This window comes from Arvicola amphibius, chromosome 5 (genome assembly GCF_903992535.2).
Source record: "Arvicola amphibius chromosome 5, mArvAmp1.2, whole genome shotgun sequence".
In the NCBI taxonomy this organism is placed as follows: domain Eukaryota; kingdom Metazoa; phylum Chordata; class Mammalia; order Rodentia; family Cricetidae; genus Arvicola; species Arvicola amphibius.
This window is the reverse complement of record NC_052051.1, coordinates 49,350,670-49,375,286: the sequence shown is the minus strand read 5'-3', so window position 1 is coordinate 49,375,286 and position 24,617 is coordinate 49,350,670. Positions and strand designations below refer to the sequence as shown.

At 41.5% G+C, this 24,617-nt stretch overlaps 1 protein-coding gene across 1 annotated transcript in view; it reads right to left on the bottom strand.

Annotated features, from left to right (window-relative positions):
* Atp8b4 (ATPase phospholipid transporting 8B4 (putative)) overlaps window positions 1–24,617 on the bottom strand; it is a 162,392-nt gene that overhangs the window by 24,162 nt on the left and 113,613 nt on the right. The window contains 4 exon segments of the mRNA XM_038331376.1: window positions 6,527–6,750; window positions 7,270–7,453; window positions 9,934–10,081; window positions 16,490–16,595. Coding sequence (XP_038187304.1) covers window positions 6,527–6,750; window positions 7,270–7,453; window positions 9,934–10,081; window positions 16,490–16,595 — 662 coding nt within the window.

The window sequence follows — 24,617 nt, the reverse complement described above, 5'->3', positions numbered from 1 at the left end:
TGAAAGTTGTTCTCTGACCTGCACATGGGCTCCATAGTACATGGGCCTCTCCCCAACCCTGACACACACAAAATAAATTCTTTAAATATTGCTTATTTTCTTTTATATGTGGATGTTAGTATCTAAACTTTTGATATGTTTGCTATAACCTGAATAAACACAGAAGTTATATCTCTAGTAAGGGACCAAGAGGGAGAAGAGGGCCTTCCAAAGAAAAGAAAATAGAATATAGTGTTATGGAGAGATAGAGGGGAAACTAGAATAGGAGGCTGAAGTGGGGGGATGGGAGAGAAGGGTAAAGGAGGGAATATGGGAAGGGAGAGCTAACACTAAAGGCCTTATGAACAATCATACGGAAATCTATTACTATAGAAGTCTGAGGTGGCTTGAATAGGAATGGCCTCCTTGGCTGTTGTATTTGAATGCTTGGTCGTAAGGGGGTGTCACTACTTGAGAAGAATAAGTAGGTGTGGTCTTGTTGGAGGAATTGTGTCACATGGAGTGGAATTTAAGGTTTCAAGGGCCCTAGCCAGGCCCAGTGGCTCTCTCTTCCTGATGGCTGTAGATCCGGATATAGAACTCTCAGCTCCTCCTCTAGCATCATGTCTGCCAGTGTGCTTCTTGCTACCCAGCATGCTGACAGTGGACTAAGCCTCTGAAACTGTGAGCAAGTCCCAGTGAAATGGTTGCCTTTACAAAAGTTGTCGTGGTCATGGCGTCTGTTCACAGCAATAGAACACTAAGACAAGGTTCCGAAAACATATACATATATGAAAGGAATTTAATTGGTGTTACAACATAATGGGAAAACATCTTATGCCATCAAGTAAAAAAATCCCCATTGCCAGGAAGGGGTTACATTCTGCTGAGTCATTGTTCAAAAGGGTGCCATGGACCCTCAAACATTACAAGCTATTGCCAAAGCTACCAGCAGCTCTTCACAACCTGGCGGTAAGGCCTTATTGTTAAAGACAACATGTATATGGAATTGAACAAGAAGACAAGCTGGTGCCCAGCTAAAAGCTTCACCCCTACTGACTAGCACTCACAGTGCTGAAGGTACTTTGCATGACACTGGAGGAGAAGGGGGAATCATTAGTATTACCCAGCTACAAAATTTACAATTTATGAAAGCAACCTACCAGCAAAATACATTGTTGTGGTGTGATAGTGGCCCAAATATTAGGGGAATAAACAACCACTTTTAAAAATTGTGTTTATGACCCATTCCATGTGATAGAACCCATACCTGACACAGCTAAAATGGCCAAGAACTTCAGGCTGAATAGGTCATAGACCTAGGATAAAACCTACTATTATTATTCTGCTAAGGGAAGAGAGCAATAAAACGACTCCTAGAGACATAGTACTCTATCCATAGATCAGTGCATCCCTCGACCCTTTTCAGAGAAGCTTCTTCTCACAGTAGAGAGAAATTAACATAGGGACATGCAACTGAGCAGTGTACAGAGAGTGAGAGACCATGCAGTTCTCAGTCCTAGATGGGATGTTTTCATCTAACCCCTCCTGTCCAGATTCGGAGCTCTATGTAGATGAGGAGGTAGATAGATTGTAAGAGTCAAAGCAAGTGAATGGCTGCAGAGAAACAGAGTCTTCCGCAGACTACAGGACTGACACACACACGCTTGAGTCTTGTGGCAGCATGCGTGAGTCTTGCACAAGCTCAAGACAAAATCCAACACTGCAAAAGGGAAGTAAACAGCATGTCCTACCCCTAACCAAGAGGCAATTGATACTTATTGGGAAAGGAAAAATCCCTTTTCTCCAGTGGAGTGTCACTGGGTATATCAACCACAATTCGGGGCAGGCTCCACGCCCAGGAGTAGTTGACGGGCATACCGGTAGTGTTTGTTTGTTGCGGAGGGGGGGGGGGCTTTTATTTCATTCTGGGGGTTGGGGGAGGGAGGCATATTTGTCTTATTATGTTTTGGAGGTTTTCTTTTTTTTTTTAAACTGGAAGTTGTTTTGCTTTGTTTTCGAGAGAGAAAAAACATGAAATTGGGTAGATAGGGAGGTGGGTTCTGAGAGGAGTTGGGGGAGGGGAAATACCAAAATACATTCTATGAAAAAAAATTTAATCAACAAAAGTTGGTTGAACAAACAAGAGAAGCATGACAATGGAGTGATCGAACAACCGGTTCACTTTCTACAGATAAAATCGTTCCCAGACTGTAAGCTCTCTGTCCTTGGGAGCCACCATCCTCCATTCCACTGCAGGGTCCCTTGCGGCCGTCAGAGCACCTGCACTAAACTAGACCGAAGCTAATTGCTGGTAAGTGAGCAAACCTTCAGAGACACAGGAGAGTGTGTAGTTGTCTTACTCTTGCCGGGACTGAACAGAAAAGGGCCACTTAGGAGAATACTGACAGGAAGTAAGAGCACCTCAGATAGCCGGCTCGCTTCAAAAGACAGATGGGCTTTGGGAGCTGAGGAAACCTTCACAGGTAGCACATGACTTTGGTGGCCAAAGCCACCTGGATGGTTTCAATAGGGGCAAGAATGCCCCCCGCCATTCATAAATTCTCAAGCTCCGTAGACTGGGCAATGTCTCTTCCAAACATGTTTTCTTTGAATCTGCTTCATTATAACATAATGTCCTTAGAAGAGCAGGACTCAGAGAGGAGGCCAAAACATGTCACAAACCTGGAGCCAATGAAGCCCTTCCAGTGAAAAACAGGGAGAAGAGACAGTGATCCTCGCAATTCGAGCCCCACCTCTCAGCGCCCCTCAAAGTTAGTTCTCAGTACCCCTGAAACAGGGGCTACACACAGGGTGTGGGTGTCAGGGGCTCCAGTTTCCATCTTTAGAGTGGTTAAACGCAAGCTGGAGAACAGGATTCTTGCTCTACATGGCAGCCTGGAGAAAAATCCCATCTCTGTGTTGTGCCAATTTTAGAAAACATTTCTGTACAAGTTTATATTAAGTGGAATCTAACAAAAATACTAGTGCCAGGCATGGGATACCTCCCCTAGAGTTGTGGGCCAGGGGAGTCAAAAAGACTCCAAAAATGATATAGGCAATTGCCCTCATCCTTAGTTGAATGTGAAGGTGAGACCCTATTGCTGGAGACATGCTTCAGACACAGGACTCTCAGGAATCCAACTGGAGCCTCCTCCCTGAGTCCTGGCTTTATAGTATCTGAAGGTTCTTCATGAGCTGTCAAAGGAGGAGAGCAATTAATAGTCCTACCCAGCTGTGGAGTCAATGAGCCATGACAATAGCCAGATGGCAAGATATACCAAAGGACACAGTAGTGGCATGTAAATATTGGGAGTAACCAATAATCATGTAATTGGACCTAAGAGTTGCTCAATAGGAGGGAATTCATGCATGCAGGCCTGATATTGTAAAGCTAACCAGCTCCCTGTGGCTGAAGAGGCCATAGACCCTAGAGGAGAAACTATTAGTCCCCCTTTCCTGAGCAAGCATAATTCCCGACTGCATTTTTAAACCATAGCCTTACACACACACACACACACACACACACACACACACACACACACACACACGATAAGTGTAGCTCTCACCACTCACCAAAGAGGTTTCTCTTTGCAGCAGTGGAGACCATTATAGAAACCCACAGCTGGGCAATATGCAATAGCAACTGATCATGGGGTTCCCAGTGCCGGCTGATGTATCTACAACAAAACCACTACACCTAAGGCTCAGGAACAGAGAAGAAAAGGGGCTGAGGAACTTATAAGAGCCACAAGACTAGGACATTTGCTGTGAGGCACACAGTCCTGTGCATATGACAGGGAGCTGCACCTATAAAAGCTCAATAATATGAAGTCCTAACACCTAAACAAGACCAGCGCAATGACAACACCAGCTGACATGCCAACATGGATAGGGGAACTCTCACAAGGCCACACCCTAGATGAAGAGTCACAGAGAATTAATGGCTGTGCAGAGATGGAAAATCAGTCTTTTCCAGGGATGAGTCCCTTGATAGGTTATTCAATGGTCATCTATAAACAAATACACATAATAACATCACTAAATGGACTCAGAAGGGTGTGTGTATGTGTGTGTGTGCGTACATAACAATAAAAGGAAGAAGCCGTGAACCTGAGGAGTTGGAGAAGCATAGCTATTGTTTGAGGGAGAAGAAGGGATGAAAATTATGTAAATTCAGTACTCATAAATGATGTGCCCAAAATGTCCTTAAATCCAAAGCAAGAATAAAATTACATAACCATACAAAGATAATCACAATGGTTACTATAAACTTGATGTATGAATTCTAAAGCCATCATATGGAATTTTCTCAAGGGTTTGTAATCAGTTGGGAGGAGAATTCAGCAGCAGGCCGCTTGGGAAGCGTATGACAGGAAGAATTCCTTCCTTTTACGTGACAGTCACACAGCTCTACGTGATCAGACCATGCATCCCTGAAGTGGCCAGATTATTAGGCACTCAGATTTCCACATAGGCCTGAAAAGCCATGTCCTCCCATGCAAGCTAAAACAGCCCTGGAATGACCTCAGCTCCTCATACATTTATTCTTCCCCATGATCGTGTATTAACTTCAATTATAATTTTTCTGTTTAGACTTGCTTAGATATTGCTAAGAGAATATCTATTTCCTAATGAGAAAAGTTCCAACTTGGTAGGGAATGCATCATTCAATATTTATCTTTTCTACCCAAGATGGTAAGTAAGCACCCTACTAGCAGTTTGTGATATTAAGTGGCTTGAACTAGAAGAGAAAAATGATGACATCTAAATGTCCACGGAATCAGAATAGTTGAATAATTTATAATAAAACAATAGTTCAGAATATTATAAAGGAAAGTAAAATTCTTGAAGAGCATAAATCAGAGAGGTCTCTCAAAATAAATTATGTTTTAACAAGAAAAATACAAAAGACTATAATCACAGTCATAGAGTCAAGACATGGTCAGGTGCAAATATTTTTGTAATCTAAAGAACACAGTGAAAAGCATGGGGAAAGGCTTTGCAGCATTGAAATGTAAGCCACAGTGTTGCTGTATAATACGGGGCTATTCTCAGGACGGAAGGGGGGACCTCAGGTATGGATAGGATAGAGCACATGTGTGTGATGTAAGGGTAGAAGCAGGAGTACTGGGAGGGGACAATTCATACAGGAGTGGAGGGACAGGGCAGGATGGGAATAATCACAAAGGATGTATGAAAAAGCCATAAGGAAGATCTACCACTTTATAAGTTAATTAAAAATATAAAAATGTTTTAAAGGGTTTGTCTTTCTGAGTTTGGATCACCTTACTTAATATTTTACTTCCCAGACCTGTTCAGTCCCCATGGGAGGAGGAGAACAACTCATTGAGAAGAAGAAAGGGATCAGTGGAAGTAAGAGGAGGACCAAGGAAGAGGAATGGGAAATATAAATGGATAAGACATATCATAGACAAAGTGAAATATCAACATTAACGGTTCTCTACATGTAGATAGATGTTTACATCTATATCTACTACATTCATAAACAGAATACTATATATGATTGTGCTAACTACTTACATGATATCAACATCATCTGTAGATGAACGTTAGATGTCAACAGCTCTGATGTCAAAGCATCAACTACTACTTCTTGACATAAAATATCACACGACCCTCTAAATCCACATCTCTGTACCCATAAATTAGTACAGCTTTTAGACCGCATCAAAGAGGTGTCTGTGTGCGGTGGTTGACGGTTAAAACAGAAATTCACAATCGAACCACGTGCCCAGGGTCTGTGGAATGCCAGGCCATAAAATGGGACATCTCGATTACACCCCATCTCCCCAAGAGACCACTGGGGAGGAAGGAGCAGAAAGATTATAAGAGCCAGAGGTCGTAACAGGGAGGAAGATACCAGTGAGATGAGAGACCTGTCCCCTCTGGACGTGACAGGCCCTGCACTCATGAGCACACAGTGACTATGATTGCCTACACGAGATCTACAAGATCAGGCCAGTCACCATCACAGCCTGAATGGGGGCGGTGCTCATGACCGGCCAACTTGGCTAAGGAGCTTTTCGTTGTTGATAGCTGACGGTGGAGGAAAACTCAGTTTTCTTGGAGGCTGCAGTCCCTGGAAAGTTGACCATGTGCCAGTGAACGACCAAATGCCTATGAGTTTATGGGCAGCACAAATTGGACTTGGCAGGTGGTAATTTTTTAAGACATAAAATTGGGCAGGGGTGGAGTTGGAGGAATCTGGAAGGAGTTGGGGTGAGGTGAGTGCCGTATGATCAAACATATTGTAGGCATATGTGAAAATTTTAAGGCATAAAAATATAGTTTAAGAACTCTTTATTGAGCTGACCTGTTATCATACCAAAATATTTCAATAAAAGCTAAGAGATATGTGGGAAGTAGTAATTAGTTATTTTATAAATAAGAAAAATTCCAGCTACACTTATTTTTTTTTATGTGGGTTGGTTATCAAAGTGCCTTTTCTCTATTAGTAAAATAGTGTGAAGAAGAGTGGGTGTCTGTCACCTGTGGGAGAAAACTCAGGGTACTTTTTACTCACCTGTGCCGAGAAACCACAGAAGAAGGCAAACCAGAAATGCACGAGGGTGAATGCGAAGTTCTTGTAGAAGAAATAGCATAAAAACTTGCACATCCTGTAGTAGGACCACCTTCCGTGAACAAGAAGCAGCCGTTGGAGATACTTAAACTGAGCCAAAGCGTAGTCGCTGGCTAAGACTGCTTGCAGGCCTTCCTGGCCACTGATGCCAATGCCAATGTGAGCACCTAGGGAGGAAAAGAGGAGCTTTATCGCCAAACAAAATAGCAGGATCTTTAAGGAGCTTCTTCCTCTTTTATGTTAGTCAATTATTGTAACAGTATAGCTTCAATAACTATTATAGCTTTCACATCTATCATGCATTAGCCACATAGTTAAGTATCAATTCTAGTTTTACATAAGAGAAAACTGGGCCATGAAAAGTTTGGAAATTTGCACCTTACACAGGTACAGAACTAAAATGGGATCAACCCAGCTGCCTAGAATGCAGACCTGGCTACTTTCACCTGTTCTGATGAGTTTTCCCTCATCTTCAAACAGTAGAAGGCGAGAAATGTGCAAATGATTTCATTGAAGAGAAGTATCTTAGGAATCCTAATAACTGTGGATGCGCTGGGCCCAGAAAGTATCATTCATGGAAGAACCATGGTAAAGTTAAATTAATGCACATTTCAATGACATATTATTACATGCTGAAGCAGGACTCCGAACATGTAGTGTGCCTCATGGAGAAGATACCCTCTTACTTTTAATCATGCTGACGTCATTGGCCCCATCACCGATAGCCAAAGTTACAGCATTCCTGTGCTTTTTGACCAGCTCCACTACTTGGGCTTTCTGGAGTGGGGTGACTCTGCAGCAAACCACAGCCTTGCACATGCACGCAAGTTCCAAAAGATCGTTCTCCACATCACTTTCTAGAGCATGGGCCTGTATTATCAAAACACACAGAAATGAACAGCAACAGAGCCTATGACCATTGTCAAAGCAAATGTCTTGTTTTTTTTTTTTAATTTCAGAACCATCACATTACCTTGTCAAGTCAGAACCACCAAGGCAGTAACAAGTATAAAGGCATGAATATTAAGCCGTCAGTAAGTTTCAAGGAGATTTAACGAGGAAATATGAGACACGCCCTTCGTCTGTCTCTTTGACATGCTACCTTGCTATCTTGGCAAGATAAAGCTATAATAGAGCCAGGCAGCGGTGGCACATGCCTTTAATCCCAGCACTCGGGAGGCAGAGGCAGGCAGATCTCTGAGTTCGAGGCCAGCCTGGTCTACAAGAGCTAGTTCCAGGACAGGCTCTAGAAACTACAGGGAAACCCTGTCTCGAAAACCCCCCAAAAAAGCTATAATAGATGTTGGGAAAGTTCCAGGAGCTGCTGCAATCAGTAGAAGCCACAGACAGAACTCAACAGTTTTAAATGACCTGCAGACCATGGTGACGTCTACATTTTGGGCTGCTAGTCTCCTTTGTATTGTCTTGCACAGTTACCGTCTGTGAATGCCAGTGTGCAGGCAAGATGAAAAGAACATGGTGGGGGGGTTGGCCCTGAAATGCACTGTGGGTGGAATCAGAAACCTGAACAATGGGCTGGCAGGCAACCTGTGCTTCAAACAAGGCTCCCCCACCATTTCTATCCTTGCTCCACATACCAAGAGCCTTTCTGTGCTCTAAGACACTACTGAGAAAAAGAGCACAATTCTCTCCACGTAACTAGACAATTACCTTTCTAGAAACATTTTATTTTGCACTTTAGAATAGACACATTCAAAGGAAACAAGAATCTATTTTAACAGCAGAGACAGCTGCTCTGAGCTAGTAGACACTCACGGACTCTGGACTGACAGCTGGGGAATCTGCATGGAAGTCATCTCGGCCCGGTGAATATGGGTGACAGTCATGTGACTTGATCTGTTGGGGGAGGGGGCTGGCAATGGGACCAGGACATATCCTGGGTGCATGAACTGGCTATTTAAAGCCTATTCCCTATGGTGGGATACCTTCCTCAACCTTGATACAGGGGATGGGGCTTGCTTTTGCCTCAACTTGGTACTGCAGACTTTGTTGACTCCCCAAAGGAGGCCTTAGCCACCTCTGAGGAATGGATGGGGGAGGGTAGAATGGCAAGAGGTGGGGGAAGGCAGGAGAAGGGAAGGGAAGGGAAACTGGGATTAATATGTAAAATGAAAAAAAAAGAAAGCAAAAAAGGAATCTATTTTTAAGTAATAGATATTTGAGTAACTTGAGCAAAACCTTAGCAAGAAGGGCTCCTGAAGAGCGTCTGTCTTAGCTCTTTCTTTCAACTGAGAGAAAAACAGGGCAGGTGAATATCACCTGAGAGCCCACACCCCCATGCTGGCTTTCTCAAAGAACAGTCAAAGCATACATAACCTAGTAGGGATCCTGTCCTACTGTGTTGGCTGGGTCAGACATAACTTTCAGTTGGTGTTCATCTGTGCAAGGGAAAAGTTCATGTCATCTGGACCAACTTTCGACTGAGCTTGGCCTGCAGCTGAGCTCTGTAACTTTCCATGGTGTGGAAGGCAACACATCGCTGTGTCTGGGATCCAGCTGGATAGAGCTTAGAGCAGGCAGATGGTCACAAGGGGGAATCTAATAGACTCGCCTCCGACTTCTTTTGTCCACTAAGAAACCGTCTTCAAGAACAAAAGTTCATTTTCCAAACTCCAAAGTGAAAATGAGCATCAAAGCCAAAGAAAGATGTGAGATTAAGTCCTTTGTACATATAAACGATAATTTCACTAGACTGCAGCCGGGGCTTTTGTATTCTAATTAGAGACTTGGAGGAGCCATTTGAGTTTCATTCGGGGCTTGGAACCTGAACTGCGTAAAAAGTACAATGCAAGTTTATTCTATTATGACAAAAACCAGATTTCCTAATCAAATCAAATTGTTTGGCTTTGCTGTAGAATGTTGCTATTTAGAAAAAAAAAAAAAAAACACCAGAGGTATCTTAATGGGCAATGATTTGGTGTGGTAATTCTATGAAGGTCAGGTTATGACTTGCAAATCACAAACATTAGCAAGAGCAGTAACTGGACCCCATCCATCCGGTTGCATTACTTCAATTAAGTGAGACTGAGCTGTGACATTCCCCTTACACAAGCACTTAAACAATTCTCCTAAGCAACTGTTTAGGCAAAACTCATAGATCTGCTGTGAACTGTGGCTCCAGCGCCTCGCATCCAGTGCGACCATCCGAACGATGTATGAAATGCGCCCTAGAAGTCCCCCCTTTCGCAAACAGGATATCCTGTGCACGCCCTGTTTCTTGTAGTGTCATTTGTTTGGAAAACACAAAAGGGGTTCTCATTATGACAGCACAAAAGAGATGATTATTGGGGCAAAGAAAAAGAAAGGACAATAGCCCCAGGCAAACTCACCAAACTGTGGCCATTTATGACTAAGGCATATTCTCCTGTTACCGCTTCTTCTGCACCCGACTCCAACTCCAACTGCTGCTTACTTTCATTAAGTACGTGTCCATTGGAAAAACTCATGTTTTGTCCAAACAAATTTTCCTTGGCTTTCCTTAAAGAATAGGAGAATTAAAAAGGCATAACAAAGTACACAGCGCCCATCTATATAACTGTACCAGAAGGCAGAACTTAATTTATTCCATCACTATTCAGACAGAAATAGGCCCAAGAATTAGGTCCACCAAACAAGCTGATAGACAGCAGTACATGTCAAAGAACTGTATGATGTGGGGGTGAGGCACAGGAACTAGACAAGGAGAAATACTGAGCTGGGTGGTGGCGCATACCTTTAATCCTGGCACTCAGGAGGCAGAGGCAGGTGGATTTGTAAGTTCAAGGCCAGCCTTGTCTACAGAGCGAGTTCGAAGACAGTCAAAGCTGTTACACAGAGAAACTCTGTCTTGAAAAGAAGGGGGAAAAAGAATGTTGAAAACAGAATCATCTCAGACATTTTAAACTACCCCAAAACTAGTTTTAACTAAGGGATCTTGATAGCTTTGGCATCTAAAGGCTGAGGAACTATTCTCTGGCACACAATGATTTTTAATACGCTAAACAAACTAAAGACAATGACTGATACCTTACTGTTGCATGACCAGTGCTCTCCTTCTCCTCCTTCTCTCTCTCCTTTTCTGGATTCTTCCCTTTCCCTCCCTCTCCACACACACGTGTGGTGTATGTGGAGTAAGTGTGGGGGACAAGTGTGTGCGCATGACTATCAATTTGACATACAATGTTAAAAGAAACTACAAACACCAAAGCCTGAGGGCCATGGCAAATGGAAATTCCTTGCACTGCTCTAGATCCTGCTCAGCAACAGCTGAGTGTGAGAGTCCCGCACACAGCTTCCCCTTCCCTATGTCTCCCGTTTAAGAGAAAGTTTATTCAATGACATAACATCACTAGAAGTGGCATTTTACTGTCCTTTTAAAAAAATGTGATGATGTCTTTAAAGGAAGGGAAATTCCCTCCGAGAAGACCTGTGTGGGACGTGGTTATAAATAACGGTTCTATTGGTTCTATTGGCGTAACCACGGGAGCTCCCATCTTAGGAATGCCAGCAGATGCTGCTGCACCAGGGTACCCAAGCTGGCCACTGCATGTGAATGTACAATTACATGCACAGATGAATGCCAGGGGGGAAAAAACGGGAAGTAAGGAATAAATTAGTAGATGTTTTGACTGACGGCAAAATGAACTCTCTCCCCGAAATCCCACCTAGCGTGGAAAACATTTATTAAAATGGGTTTATATTGAAGTTCCTCTGATAGGAGAGAACGACCATATTAAAAACAAACATGTTGCCTTCAGCTTTTGAGGCATTTAAAAATGCATCACTAAAGAATTTACATTCGAAACTACAAAGGAGACGCAGAAGCCCTAAAGCCACCTTGTTTCCTGGCTCAACATTGCCTTCTGCTGTCCAGGACCAAAATCGCAACTCACTTAAAAATCCTGTCCCTCTCCCTGGGTTCCCAAACAGTTAACAGACAGTTCTCAGAAACAAATAAAAGGATGGGTAAAGACGAGAGTTCTGGGGGAAATGCACGGCGGAAGGGAGGTCCAAAGGAGGACTGTCGCGAGAGGGAAGTTCAAGCTTCCACAGGACATAAGCAATCCAAGGAATGGTCATCGTGGCCCTGCAAACTTACAGCGCCACCGCGCCGAATGGGAGAAAAACTGGAAACAAGCTCTTCTATCACGGTGTTGCAGATCCCACAAGCTGGGTTTTGAGAAGGCACTGAGGCAAAAGCCCATCTCCCAGGGTTCCCTGTGTAGTGAGGTCCTCATCTACTGTGTAAATGACTCAGCCTGTGTCCTCCTTGGGGAATGAAGGCATTCCAAAGGAGAGCGAGGTTCGTGACCACCCTAGTTGAGATCCTATTTACTTAGTTTCCCCAACAGTGTCTCCTAGCAGGTGACACAAACCCTCTTCTAGGCAGAAAAGGGACAAATTTTACACTCTGCTAAAATTCCTAACGCTCCCTCCTCCCAGACCTTGACTCCCTGCCAGACTGGAAACGCACTCCGTCAGACCTACGAGGGCGTGCATGGCTGTCATTTCTTTTACTTCCTGGAACCCAGTTCTCCAAATACAAGCTTGTTCTCACAAAAGCAGTTATTAGGAGGGGGGAAGCTGCTCATAACACCTTTCAAAGAAGCTGTACATTGTGTTGGCATCACACATACTGTCTAACCAACAGAGGCAGAAACAAAAGACTGCCTTGCTTCCGAGGCTTTGTAATGAGGAGCAGTTTAGTACAATGTTGGAGTGCAGGAGGTGCGCTGACTACAGCCCACACCATCAGAGGCACGGTACAGCGGAGCGAGGCCTGTACTCGGGAATGCCATTTTGTCAGCCCTTCGCTGGCCCTCGCGATCCCAGAATTAAAAAGATCTGTTAGGAAAATAGGTTTAAATTATGACATTGTGTTTAAAGGGAAGGAATTTGGACTTCAGTACAAAGGCCAGTGCTTCGTGCTTGCTTATTCCTGGGAACTTGGGTATGCCTCGGGCAGATCAGCTATCTGACTTTTAGCCACTTGATTAGTCCACGGCAGACCCAGGAATTGGTTTCCACAACAAATGGCTTTACATGCGCAGTCAGCCACAAGCTATCTCTAGGATGGAGTAAGATAGAATGACAGAAGCAGGTAATTAGAGACCGCACGACACTACCCCTGCCAACAGTGGAGGCAGGGAGAAGGTGAATTAAGCTTTTAGTGCAAGTTTCGGCTTTATCATTCCTCACTACCCCCAAAGACCTATAAAGACACTGGTCCATTATCAGAAAGTGGGAACTGGCCTAGACAGGGGCACGAACCTATGTAACTTGAAAATTATACATCCATATTGACAAAATCTAAACATATTTGACAGGCTTAACTACAAGCACTTAAGTACTTTCCCTCCACTGATTCCTATCCCCCAGGTCCTAAACTTTGACATACTTTTTTTTTTTGCATGAACTTTCACTGAACTTAAAAACACAACACGAGAACCCAGAATGGCACAAATTTATGATTTTAATATTTCATCCCCAAAGCTATGGGCTAAGGTATATAAATCACCAAGATTAGGAACACAGCAGAGATTTCCGCACAAGAGCTCTCCTTAGGTGCTCGCTTCCCTCAGCTTCCATAGAAAGCAAATGCATTTTGGGAACGTATTCATTCTGCCAGGGAATTTTCTATCGCACATTGCCACCAAGTTAGACTCAAAACATGAAGGGCACCTCCAAGTCTGGACTGAAATTAGCATTGTCAGCCTTGTCAACGAGCCTCATGGGATGTGAGATGCTAAATATTTTCCTTTGAATATTTTGAATATTTTCCTTCTCATTAAAAATATAAGCACATTTTTAGTTTTTTATCAGTTGTAAAACTTTGTACAAATATTACTATTTGTGATAACATAACCAACAAGAAAATAAGCTTGTTGCCTAATTCTATTACTTAGAAAGAACCATGGCATGTATTTTCCAGGGCTTGATAGGTAGTTAGGTGAGTAGATGTATAGTAGTGTGTGTGTTTTTAAAATTTATCATTTTATGTGTGTTTTATAATTTCATTTTTCACTTAAATATGTTACCTATTTTCCAAAGTCAATCAAATCAAAATCGTTTTTGTTGACTATTTTGTATTCCATTACTGGCAAATATCACAGTATTTAGCAAAATTCTTCACAACTAGGTCTATGAGCAATTTTTAGTTCTCTATTATCATACTCAATGCAGCAATAACTATTTCCTCAGCTACATATTCATACATTTGTTCATTGTTTCCTTAGAAGAAGTTCCTGGAACAGGAATCACTGAGTCAAAAGCATGCGTGTTTGTATTTCTGAAGTACATTGCTAGCTTCCTCTTATAGAGAATTCTACCATTCGAAGGTCCCAACAATGGTACATAAATAACACACATTTTCCCACATTTCTTCCATGGAATGACAGCTTCGACATCTAAGGAGTCAACTAGTTGTAGTTGGATAAAATCTTGAGGTATTAACTCAACTGCTTCTCCAACTAGTCCCATGAACTTAGGGACCTTCCCTTTACTCAGGGGCACATCTTGCCCGGGAAGGGAACCAAACACAAAAGAGGGAGTCAATTTCTTGGTTTTTGAGCTCCAAAATAGACTCTTGAAAAGCATACTATCAACATCACTGTCACTCTGAATCCAAGCTGCCAGGAATGTCACTAACTGAGTATTTTTGAGAGGAAAACAGTAAGGTTTCTTCAAGTCTCAAAAGATGAGTTTGTGTTGTCTTGAGGAACAGAGTAGAAGGCAAATCTCTCATAATGACAAGTGGCTAAATGAAGGCCTTGCCATGTCTGTAAGACTCTCTTGATAGATGGTTGATATGGGAAGGCCCAGTTGTTGGCAGATCTGGGGTATACGAAAGTTAGCTGAGGGTTTCTAGGGAGCCAGTAAGCAGCATCCTCTATGGCTTCCTCTTCCAGGTCTCTGCTTTCAGGTGCCTCCCTTGAGTTCCTGCCTTGACTTCCCCCACTGATGGACTGCTTCCTGGAAGTGTAATATAAAATAAACCCTTTCTTCCCCAAGTTGTTTTTCGAGAGATTCAATTAAATGTAACTTCTTTGGAGGCATTATTCACCACTTCAAACATAGTCTAACAGAAAATAAATGGTCTCCTATGCTCAGACACAGCCAACTCTGCCCGCTGTCTTAAATTCCTGGAGATTCATACTGATGCTAATATTTTGTTTTGGAGGTTTTTTTGTTGCTAGCTTGTTATTTTTAGACTTCCGAAAGAACTGGGAAAGTCATCATTAACTGCTGCTTTGGGTTTTTTTTTTTCTCTTAGCCTCTGTGCAAATTCAATGCCCATGTCTTAAGCTTTGTTGTTGTTAAAAGGACTTCATGAAGTTATTTTCTCTAAAATTAGTGCATACATTTTAAAATTGTGCCTCACAATAAATCCTGACAATGTAACTTTTCAAATTTTAGGTTTACTTGTGCAGGTTAGTTGCAAAAAAAGAAAGTGGTTTTAATTTTAATAATTAAAGTGCAAATCAACTAACTACATCAGGAAATAAAAGGGGAGGAAAATCTTTTGATTAATTGGCTTTACAATTTGTAAAAAAAAATACCAGAAATACATATACATACGTATATGAACATAAATGACAGTTTACCTTAAATTAATATTCTAATTAGCCTTCCAAGTATTACTATTTCCCCCCAGAGACTCCATGAATTCTGTCATAAAAATGACATCAAAAATTATCAAAAATCATTAACTCCAATAAAAACATGGCCAGTATGCTATCAATAAATAAATAATGCATTTTAAACTATATAAATAATTAAAATGTATCAGTAATAATTAATGAAATTTTCTATTTTTATTTAACAAAGACATATGTGGTCTCCTGCCAGAACTTCTCACCAGCACGCATGAGTCCTTTTCTACGTGGGGGGTCACACAGAAACAACAGCAGATTCGATGTACAGGTATTGGTTGGTGAGATGCCGTCTAAGCCTCCCTTCCCTATCCAGCAAGCTTTAGTCAGAGAAGCTGTGGTAGGAGCAAGCAGAGCTGTTACAAGCCAGCCCTTTTCAAATTTAGATGAAAAAATTATGTAGATTTCTAATGTTTTTGTCCAAATGAAGTGACGGGAAATAAATATAACGAACGGAGAAATGTTAAGAAGTATTAGTTCTCCTAATTTAATATTTCTGAACTCGTTAAGTCCAGTGTTTTCTAGCGCTAGGAGGCAGCTGTACAAGCAGCAGAGCATCAGGCTTCTCAGACCGACTGCTCAGCAGTCTGGGCTGAGCACTCGCTCTTCTGACCATAGGGCATCTCCTACTGCGTTCTCCAAAGTCATCACACTCAGGGGCCTACTAAACACTAATTCCAGGGGTCTATACCTCGGAGACATGACTCAAAAGTGAAAGGAAGCCAGGTAACTGGTATTTTTAAAACACGCCTTCCGTGACATTGTTATTCATCGACACTTAATAGCGTCCAGGCTTTTTTTTTTTTTTTTTTGGTTTTTCAAGACAGGGTTTCTCTGCAGCTTTTTTAGAGCCTGTCCTGGACCTAACACTTGTTGACCAGGCTGGCCTCGAACTCACAGAGATCCGCCTGCCTCTGCCTCCCGAGTGCTGGGATTAAAGGCGTGCGCCACCACCGCCCGGCGCGTCCAGGCTTTTGCTAAGAAACAATTTTAAAGAACAGCATACACGACTTGAGATTCTTTCCTTACAACACATGGGAAATGTAGGCGTCCCGGAGGCGATGACTCGTTGCCAGTGTCAGCTTCATCCTAGCTTTTCCTAGCTTTTGTGACGAGCGTGAACGAGACTGAAGGAAGCTTACAGGAACACCCGCACTAAGAGGAAGCGCTGGGGACTGTGGCATACAAACCTCTGCTTTCCCAAAGCCTGGCAGTCCTTTCCTTCCCAGACTTCTCCCTTTCCTTCCACACACACCTGAGTTCTTGTCGCACTTCTAGAGCTGTGTTCCCCGTGATCACAAACACGGCGTCCATGGCGTCCGTCAGCACGTTGCAGGCGTAACCAATATTAATGGCAGTTTCTGGTACAAAGAAAGATCACCTCTTGTTACGTAAAGTTTGGAAGCTGTGACTGTGTCCCCAGAGCCTATCAGGCCCACTGATGTTAGCAAACACACACTGCAGCAGAGGTCTAAGACCTGAAACCCAGAACCAAAGTCACCCCTCACCAAGCCGTTGGAGGTTGATTGTCAAAACTACCTTTAGATTCTCAAATCAATACTCACTTGTATATCCTAAGCTCCTGTGATATAATGAAGAAAAAGCATAAACCTTTTTTTACCAGAAACTATAAATAATTTTGAATGCCAAAATACTAAATTTGGCTAATATTCAATTCTAATAGGACAGGCTTAATAATTGAAGACAAATGTATGAAAGATTTTGTAGTTTTCATGCTAAATAAAGAAAAATGTAATTTACTAATCAGTTCAAGCACCTAGAACTGCTCTGCCAGAGACCTGGAGAATTAGACGGTAATTTCTTTTGGAATTTTATAATCTTTTATTCGAAAAATACAGAATCATGAAACACTAGCTAGTTCTACAAAATCGTAAGTCTTGTCCTAAAACAGAAAAGACAAATAATGAAATCTCAGTGTATCTTTTATATAAAGAAATTAGATTAAAAAATGGCAAATGCATTGGTACTTGTAATAATTGAATAGTTGAGCCCATAGAGACATACCGTCTGCAGCAAAGTCTCAGGTAGTCCACAGGCTTCAGCTCTCTACTATTTAATTTTGTAATCATAATTTAGGTAGAAAAACAGAGTGATAGGCCTAGTGGAATAGGCCTATAATCCTAGCTATGTGGGAGGCAAAGGCAGGGAGGGTCACAAGTTCAAGGCTAGCCTGGGCAGTTTAATGAGAACCTGTCTCAAAAGAGAAAAGATGGGATATGCAGCTGAGTGGAAGAGTGTTTCCTAACATGTGTGAATCCATAGGTTAAGCCAACAGCACTGCAAAGAGACAGACAGGCAGACAGTAGGAATATAGGTGTGCATATATAGTTATATAGAGAATCAATTTATCTCAAATGTAAGAAGCTAAATGCTCTCTAAGGTATCTAACAAGATGGATAGATATATCCTTTAAAATAGGCACATGCTAATTAACTGAATATTTTCTGTTTCCTAATGATCGAGCATAAAATTTTAAGCTTTCATTGTTAGCAACAGATTAAAAACTTATTAAACTATTTTTCTTTCTTAAGAAAACAACACTCAATTCTGTCCCCCTGGAACCCTTCCCCCTGCCCAGGCCATCCCAGCTCCTTACCAAATCTGCTGCTGGGTTCTGGACCCCAACCTCAACCCCAACATTCAGGCACAGGTCACACGGGTCAGAACTGGTAAGTGAACAGCCTGCCAACAAATTTGACCTACTCTCTCGATTCTATCCCCTGGGATCTCTCCAGTGGCACATGTCACCACTGCTGGGCCCAAGCCCCAACCCCAGCAGACTTCCCCAACTCAGGGGCAGGTCACACAGGTTAGAGCAGGCACAAGCCACACCTGCCTACTTGGACTCCAGCTGTTCAGGTGCAGGCCACACCAATCAGAAGAACAGAGACCCTCTGTTATACCAAAGTCCAAGCTAACCACCAGAAGGACAATTCCCAACTTGGAGAGAGTCTCCCAACTAGACCAGAGATATTGCCAGCGGTCAGAAATCCAGGCCACAAAAACTAGGGGAAAAAAATAGAAGAAACAGAAACCAAAGAACAAAACACCCATATAACAAAGGCAAACTCAGGTATCAAAGACTAGAACTAATCATCCCAAACCCAGATGACTAAACAGCAACGTGAAAATACAATCAGCTACAGCCAGAGCAATACAGCATCACCAGAGCCCAACTATCCTACGACAGCAAGACCTGAATATTCCACCACAGCCAAAGCACAAAAAAAAATTACCTTTAAGAAACTTTATGAAGATGATAGAATTTCTTAAAGAGAACATGAAAAACTCCCTTAAGGAAATCAAGAAAAAGACAACCAAATAATTAGAGGAAATCAACAAATCCCTTAGAGAATTCCAAGAAAGCCAAGAAAAAGACAGTAGGTGAAGAAAACTATTCATGACATCAAAATCACAGTAGAAGCAATAAAGAAAACACAAACTGACCAACTGAGGGGATGATGGAAATGGAAAATCTGGGGAAGCAAACAGGAACTACAGATGCAAGCATCACCAACAGAATACAAGAGATGAAAGAATCTCAGGCATTGAAGATAAAATAGAAGAAATAGATTCATTGATCAAAGAAAATGTTAAATCTAAAAATACATAACACAAAATATCAAGGAAATTGGGACACCATGAAAAGACTAAGCATAAAACTAATAGGAATAGAAGGAGAAAAATCTCAGCAAAAAACCCCAGAAAATATATTTAACAAAATCATAGAAGAAAATTACCCTAACCTTGATATGGGATTCCCCTCTGTATGCTGTGAATGTGTTTTATTACCATTGGTTAATAAAGAAGCTGCTTTGGGCCTATGGCAGTGCAGAATGGAGCAAGGCGGGAATTCCAAGCAGAGATATGGGAGAAAAGAAGGTGGAGTTAGAGAAATGCCATGTAGCTACTGAAGGAGAAATATGCCTGCCCACCAAAACCTTATCTGTAAACCCACGCCTCATGGTAAAATATGAAATAATAAGAATGGGTTAATTTAAGATGTAAGAGTTAGTTAATGAGAAGCCTGAGCTAATAGACCAAACAGTGTTTTACTTAATATAGTTTCCATGTGATTATTTTGAGTCTGGGCAGCTGGGAAATGAACAAGCAGCTTCTGCCTACATAACCTAAACAAGGGCATGCCTATAAAGATAAAGAAGCTTACAGAACACCAAATAGACTGGACCAGAAAAGAAATTCCCTTGTCACATAATAACCAAAAAACTAAACATACAGATCAAAGAAAGAATATTAAAAGTTGCAAGGGAAATCTTTTATACTTCCAATATACAGGAAGATAACTACATGGTTTTTTTTTTGAGGTACACCTTCCTATTTAGCTTCTCTAGGATCATGAATTATAGGCTCAATGTCCTTTATTTATGGCTAGAATCCACTGAGTGAGAACATATCATATTCATCTTTTTGGGTCTGGGTTACCTCACTCAGGATAGTGTTCTCTATTTCCATCCATTTGCATGCAAAATTCAAAATGTCACTGTTTTTTTACCGCTGAGTAGTACTCTAATGCATATATATTCCACACTTTCTTTATCCATTCTTCCATTGAGGGGCATCTAGGTTGTTTCCAGGTTCTGGCTATTACAAATAATGCTGCTATGAACATAGTTGAACCAATGCTTTTGTAGTATGGTAGGGCATCTCTTGGATATATTCCCAGGAGTGGTATTGCTGGATCCTGGGGTAGGTTGATCCCGAATTTCCTGAGAAACTGCCACACTGATTTCCAAAGTGGTTGTACAAGTTTGCATTCCCACCAGCAATGGATGAGTGCCCCCCTTACTCCACATCCTCTCCAGCAAAGGCTGTCATTGATGTTTTTTATTTTAGCCATTCTGACAGGTGTAAAATGGTAATCTCAACGTTGTTTTGAGAGCTTGGGGGTGAGGGTGGGACTAGGGTAAGGGGAGATGGGGAGAGAGAAGTGAGAAGGGAAGAATGGGGAGAGTTTGGGGGAATGGAACAGTTGGGATGGAAGAGGAGTAGATATGGGAGCAGGGAAGTATATATCTTAATTAAGGGAGCCATTTGAGGGTTGGCAAGAGACTGGACCCTGGAGGGATTCCCAGGTGTCCAAGGATATGCCCCCAGCCTGTTCCTTGAGAAGCTGAGGAGAGGGCGCCTGAACTGGCCCTATACTATAGCCACTCTGATGAATATCTTGCATATCACCATAGAACCTTCATCTGGCGATGGATGGAGATAGAGACAGAGACCCACATTGGAGCACTGGACTGAGCTCCCAAGGTCCAAATGAGGATCAGAAGGAGGGAGATCATGAGCAAGGAAGTCAGGGCCACGAGGGGTGCGCCCACCCACTGTGATGGTGGGGCTGATCTAATGGGAACTCACCAAGGCCAGCTGGACTGGGACTGATGGAGCATGTGATCAAACCGGACTCTCTGAACGTGGCTGACAAGGAGGGCTGACTGAGAAGCCAAGGACAAAGGCACTGGGTTATGATTCTACTCCATATACTGGCTGTGTGGGAACCTAATCTGTTTGGATCCTCAACTTCCTAGACTGGGATGGAGGGGGGAGGACCTTAGACTTCTCACAGGGCAGGGAACCTGACTGCTCTTTGGACTGGAGAGGGAGGAGGAGGGGGAATGGGGGAAGGGGGAGGAAAATTGGAGGAGGAAGGAGGTGAAAATCTGTAGTAGTAGTAATAATAATAATAATAATAATAATAATAATAATAATAATAATAATAATAGAAAAAAGTTGCAAAGGAAAAAGGCCAAGTAACATATAATGGAAGTCCTATCAGAATTACACCCAACTTCTCAACAGAGACTGTAAAAGCCAGAAGGTCCTGAACAGACATTCTGCAGACTTTAAGGGATCACAGATACAAGCCCAAACTACTATGCCTAGCAAAACTTTCAATCACTAAACATGGAGAAAACAAGATATTTCATATCAAAGCCAAATTTAAGCAATATCAATCCACAAATCCATCCCTATAGAAGGTACTAGAAGGAAAACATCAACTCAAGGAAGTTAAGTACATCCACAAAAACATAGTCAATAGATAACCTCACACCAGCAAAATCCAAAGAAGTGAAACACACACACACACACACACACACACGCACGCACACACATACAACCAACAGCAAGAACAACAGGAATTAATAATCACTGGTCATTAATACCTTTCAATATCAATGGGCTCAATTCACCAATAAAAAGACAGACACTAACAGAACAAATATGAAAACAGAATTCATCCTTCTGTTGCATTAAAAAAAAACCCACCCCTCAACATCAAAGATAGACATTATCCCTGAGTAAAGGGTTGGAAAAAGATCTTCCAATCAAATGGACCTAAAAAAACAAGCCAGTGTATCTTTTCTAATATCTAACAAAATAGACTTCAAACCAAAATTAATCAAAAGGGATGAAAAAGGACATTTCATACTCGTTAAAGGAAAAATCCACCAAGATGACATCCCAACTCTGAACATCTATGCTCAAAATGCAATGACACCCACATATGCAAAAGAAACATTACTAAAGCTTAAATCACACAGTGAACCCCACACATTAATAGTGGGAGACTACCCACTCTCACTAATGGACAGGTTGTCCAGACAGAAACTAAGCAGAGAAATAATGGGACTAACAAATGCTGTGACTCAAAAGAACCTAACATATATCTACAGAACATTTCACCCAAACACAAAAGAATATACCTTCTCAGTACCTTGTGGGACCTTCTCCAAAACTGATCATATACTCAGTCACAAAGGAAATCTCAACAGATACAAGAAAATTGAAATAACTCCCTGTATCCTATTAGACCATCATGAATTAAAGCTGGATATCAACAACAGAAACAAAAAAAAAATCTACAAACTCATGGAAACTGAGCAACTCTCTATTGAATTACTACTGGGTCAAGGAAGAAATAAAGAAAGAAATTAAAGATTTCCTATAATTCAATGAAAATGAATGCACAACATACCCAGACTTATGGGATATAATAAAAAAAAGTGCTAAAAAGAAAATTCATAGCACTGTCTGCATGAAGTAATTAGAGAATTATCATAAAAGAAACTTAACAGTACACCTGAAAGCTCTAGAACAAAAAAAAATCAGACATACCCACAAGGAGTAGGTGACAGAAAATAATCAAACTCAGCACTAAAATCAATAAAATAGAAACAAAGAGAATAACACAAAGAATCAATGAAACAAAGAGTTGGTTCTTTGAGAAAATCAAAAAGATAGGCAAACCCTTATCCACACTAACTAAAAGGCAGAGAGAACATGCAAATTAATCAAATCAGAAATGAAAAGAGAGACTTAACAACAGACATTGAGAAAATATGAAAATCATTGGGTCATACTTCAAAAACCTGTACTCCATAAAATTGGAAAATCTAAAAGAAATGGACAATTTTTCTCAATAGATACCACCAACCAAAATTAAATCAAAATCAGATAAATAATTTAAATAAACCCATAAACTCCAATAGAGGCAGTCATAAAAGTCATCCAACCAAAAACAAAGGCCAGGGCCAGATAGTTTAAGTGAAGAGTCCTACAAGACCTCCAAAGAAGAATGCTCCTCAAGTTATTGCACAAAATAGAAACAGAAGGAACGATGTCAATTTTTTTATGAGGCCACAGTCACCCTGATACCCAAACCACATAAAGACTCAACAAAGAAAGAGAATTACAGGCTAATTTCCCTCATGAACACAGATGCAAAAATACTCAATAAAAATATTTGTAAACTGAATCCAAGAACACATCAAAAAGATCATCCACCATGATTGAGTCAGCTTCATCCCAGAGATGCAGGGGTGGTTAAGATATGTCAATGTCATCCACCATATAAATAAAACAAGCTGCACTACAGAGCAATAGCAATAAAATACTAATATATTGACATAAAAACAGACAGATGGGTCGATGGGATCGAATCCCCACACCTATGGACAGTTGATTTTTGACAAAGAAGCTGAAATTATACAATGCAAAAAGAAAGCATCTTCAACAAATGGTTCTGGCATAACTGGATAGCAGCATATTCTGGAAGCACTCAGGAGACAGATTCTCCGTGAGTTTGAGGCCAGCCTGGTCTAAAAGAGCTAGTTCCAAAGAGCTAGTTCCAGGACAGGCACTGAAACTACATACAGAAACCTTGTCTCAAAAAAACCAAAAAGAAGAAGAAGGAGAAGGGGGAAGAGAAGGAGGAGGAGGAGGAGGAGGAGGAGGAGGAGGAGGAGGAGGAGGAGGAGGAGGAGGAGGAAGAAGAAGAAGAAGAAGAAGAAGAAGAAGAAGAAGAAGAAGAAGAAGAAGAAGAAGAAGAAGAAGAAGAAGAAGAAAATAACAACAAATAGATCCATCTCTATCACCCTGCACAGCACAAAACTCAAGTCCAAGTGGATCAAAGACTTCAACATACACTAAAACTGACAGAAGAGAAAGTGGGGAATAGCCTTGAACACATTGGGACAGGAGACAACTTCCTGAACCAAACACCAATTGCACAGGCACCAAGATCAGCAATTAATAAATGGGACCTCATGAGACAGAAAAGCTTCTTTTGACACTGTCAAAAGGATAGAACAGAAGCCCACACAATGGAAAAAGATCTTCACAAAGCCCACATCTGAAGAGGAATAATATAGAAAATATATAAAGAACTCAAGAAACTAGACAGCAACAAACCAAATAATCCAGTTAAGAAGTGGGGGGTACAGATCTAAATAGAGAATTCTCAACAGAGGAATCTCAAATGTCCAAGAAACACTTAAAGAAATGTTCATCACCCTTAGCAATCAAGGGAAATGCAAATCAAAATGACACTGAGATTCCATCTTACACCTCTCAGAATAGATAATATCAAGAACACAAGTGACAGCTCATGCTGGAGAGGATGTGGAGCAAGGGGAACACTCCTCCAGTGCAGTGGGAGTGCAAACTCGTACCACCACTTTGGAAATCAATATGGCTATTTCTCAGAGAACTGGGACTCAATCTACCTCAAGACCCAGCTATACCACTCCTGAGTATATACCCAAACGATGCTTCAGCATACCACAAGGACACTGGCTCAGCTATGTTCATTGCAGCATTATTTGTAATAGCCAGAACCTGGAAACAACATAGATGTCCCTCATCCTAGAAATGGATAAAGAAAATGTAGTACTTATACATAATGGGGTATTATTCATCTGTTAGAAACATTGACATCAGGAAATTTGCTGGCAAGTGGATGGAACTAGAAAAAAAAATCATCCTGAGTGAGGTAACCCAGACCCAGTTAAGACAAACATGGTATGTATTCACTCATAAGTGAACATTAACCATAAAGTAAAGGA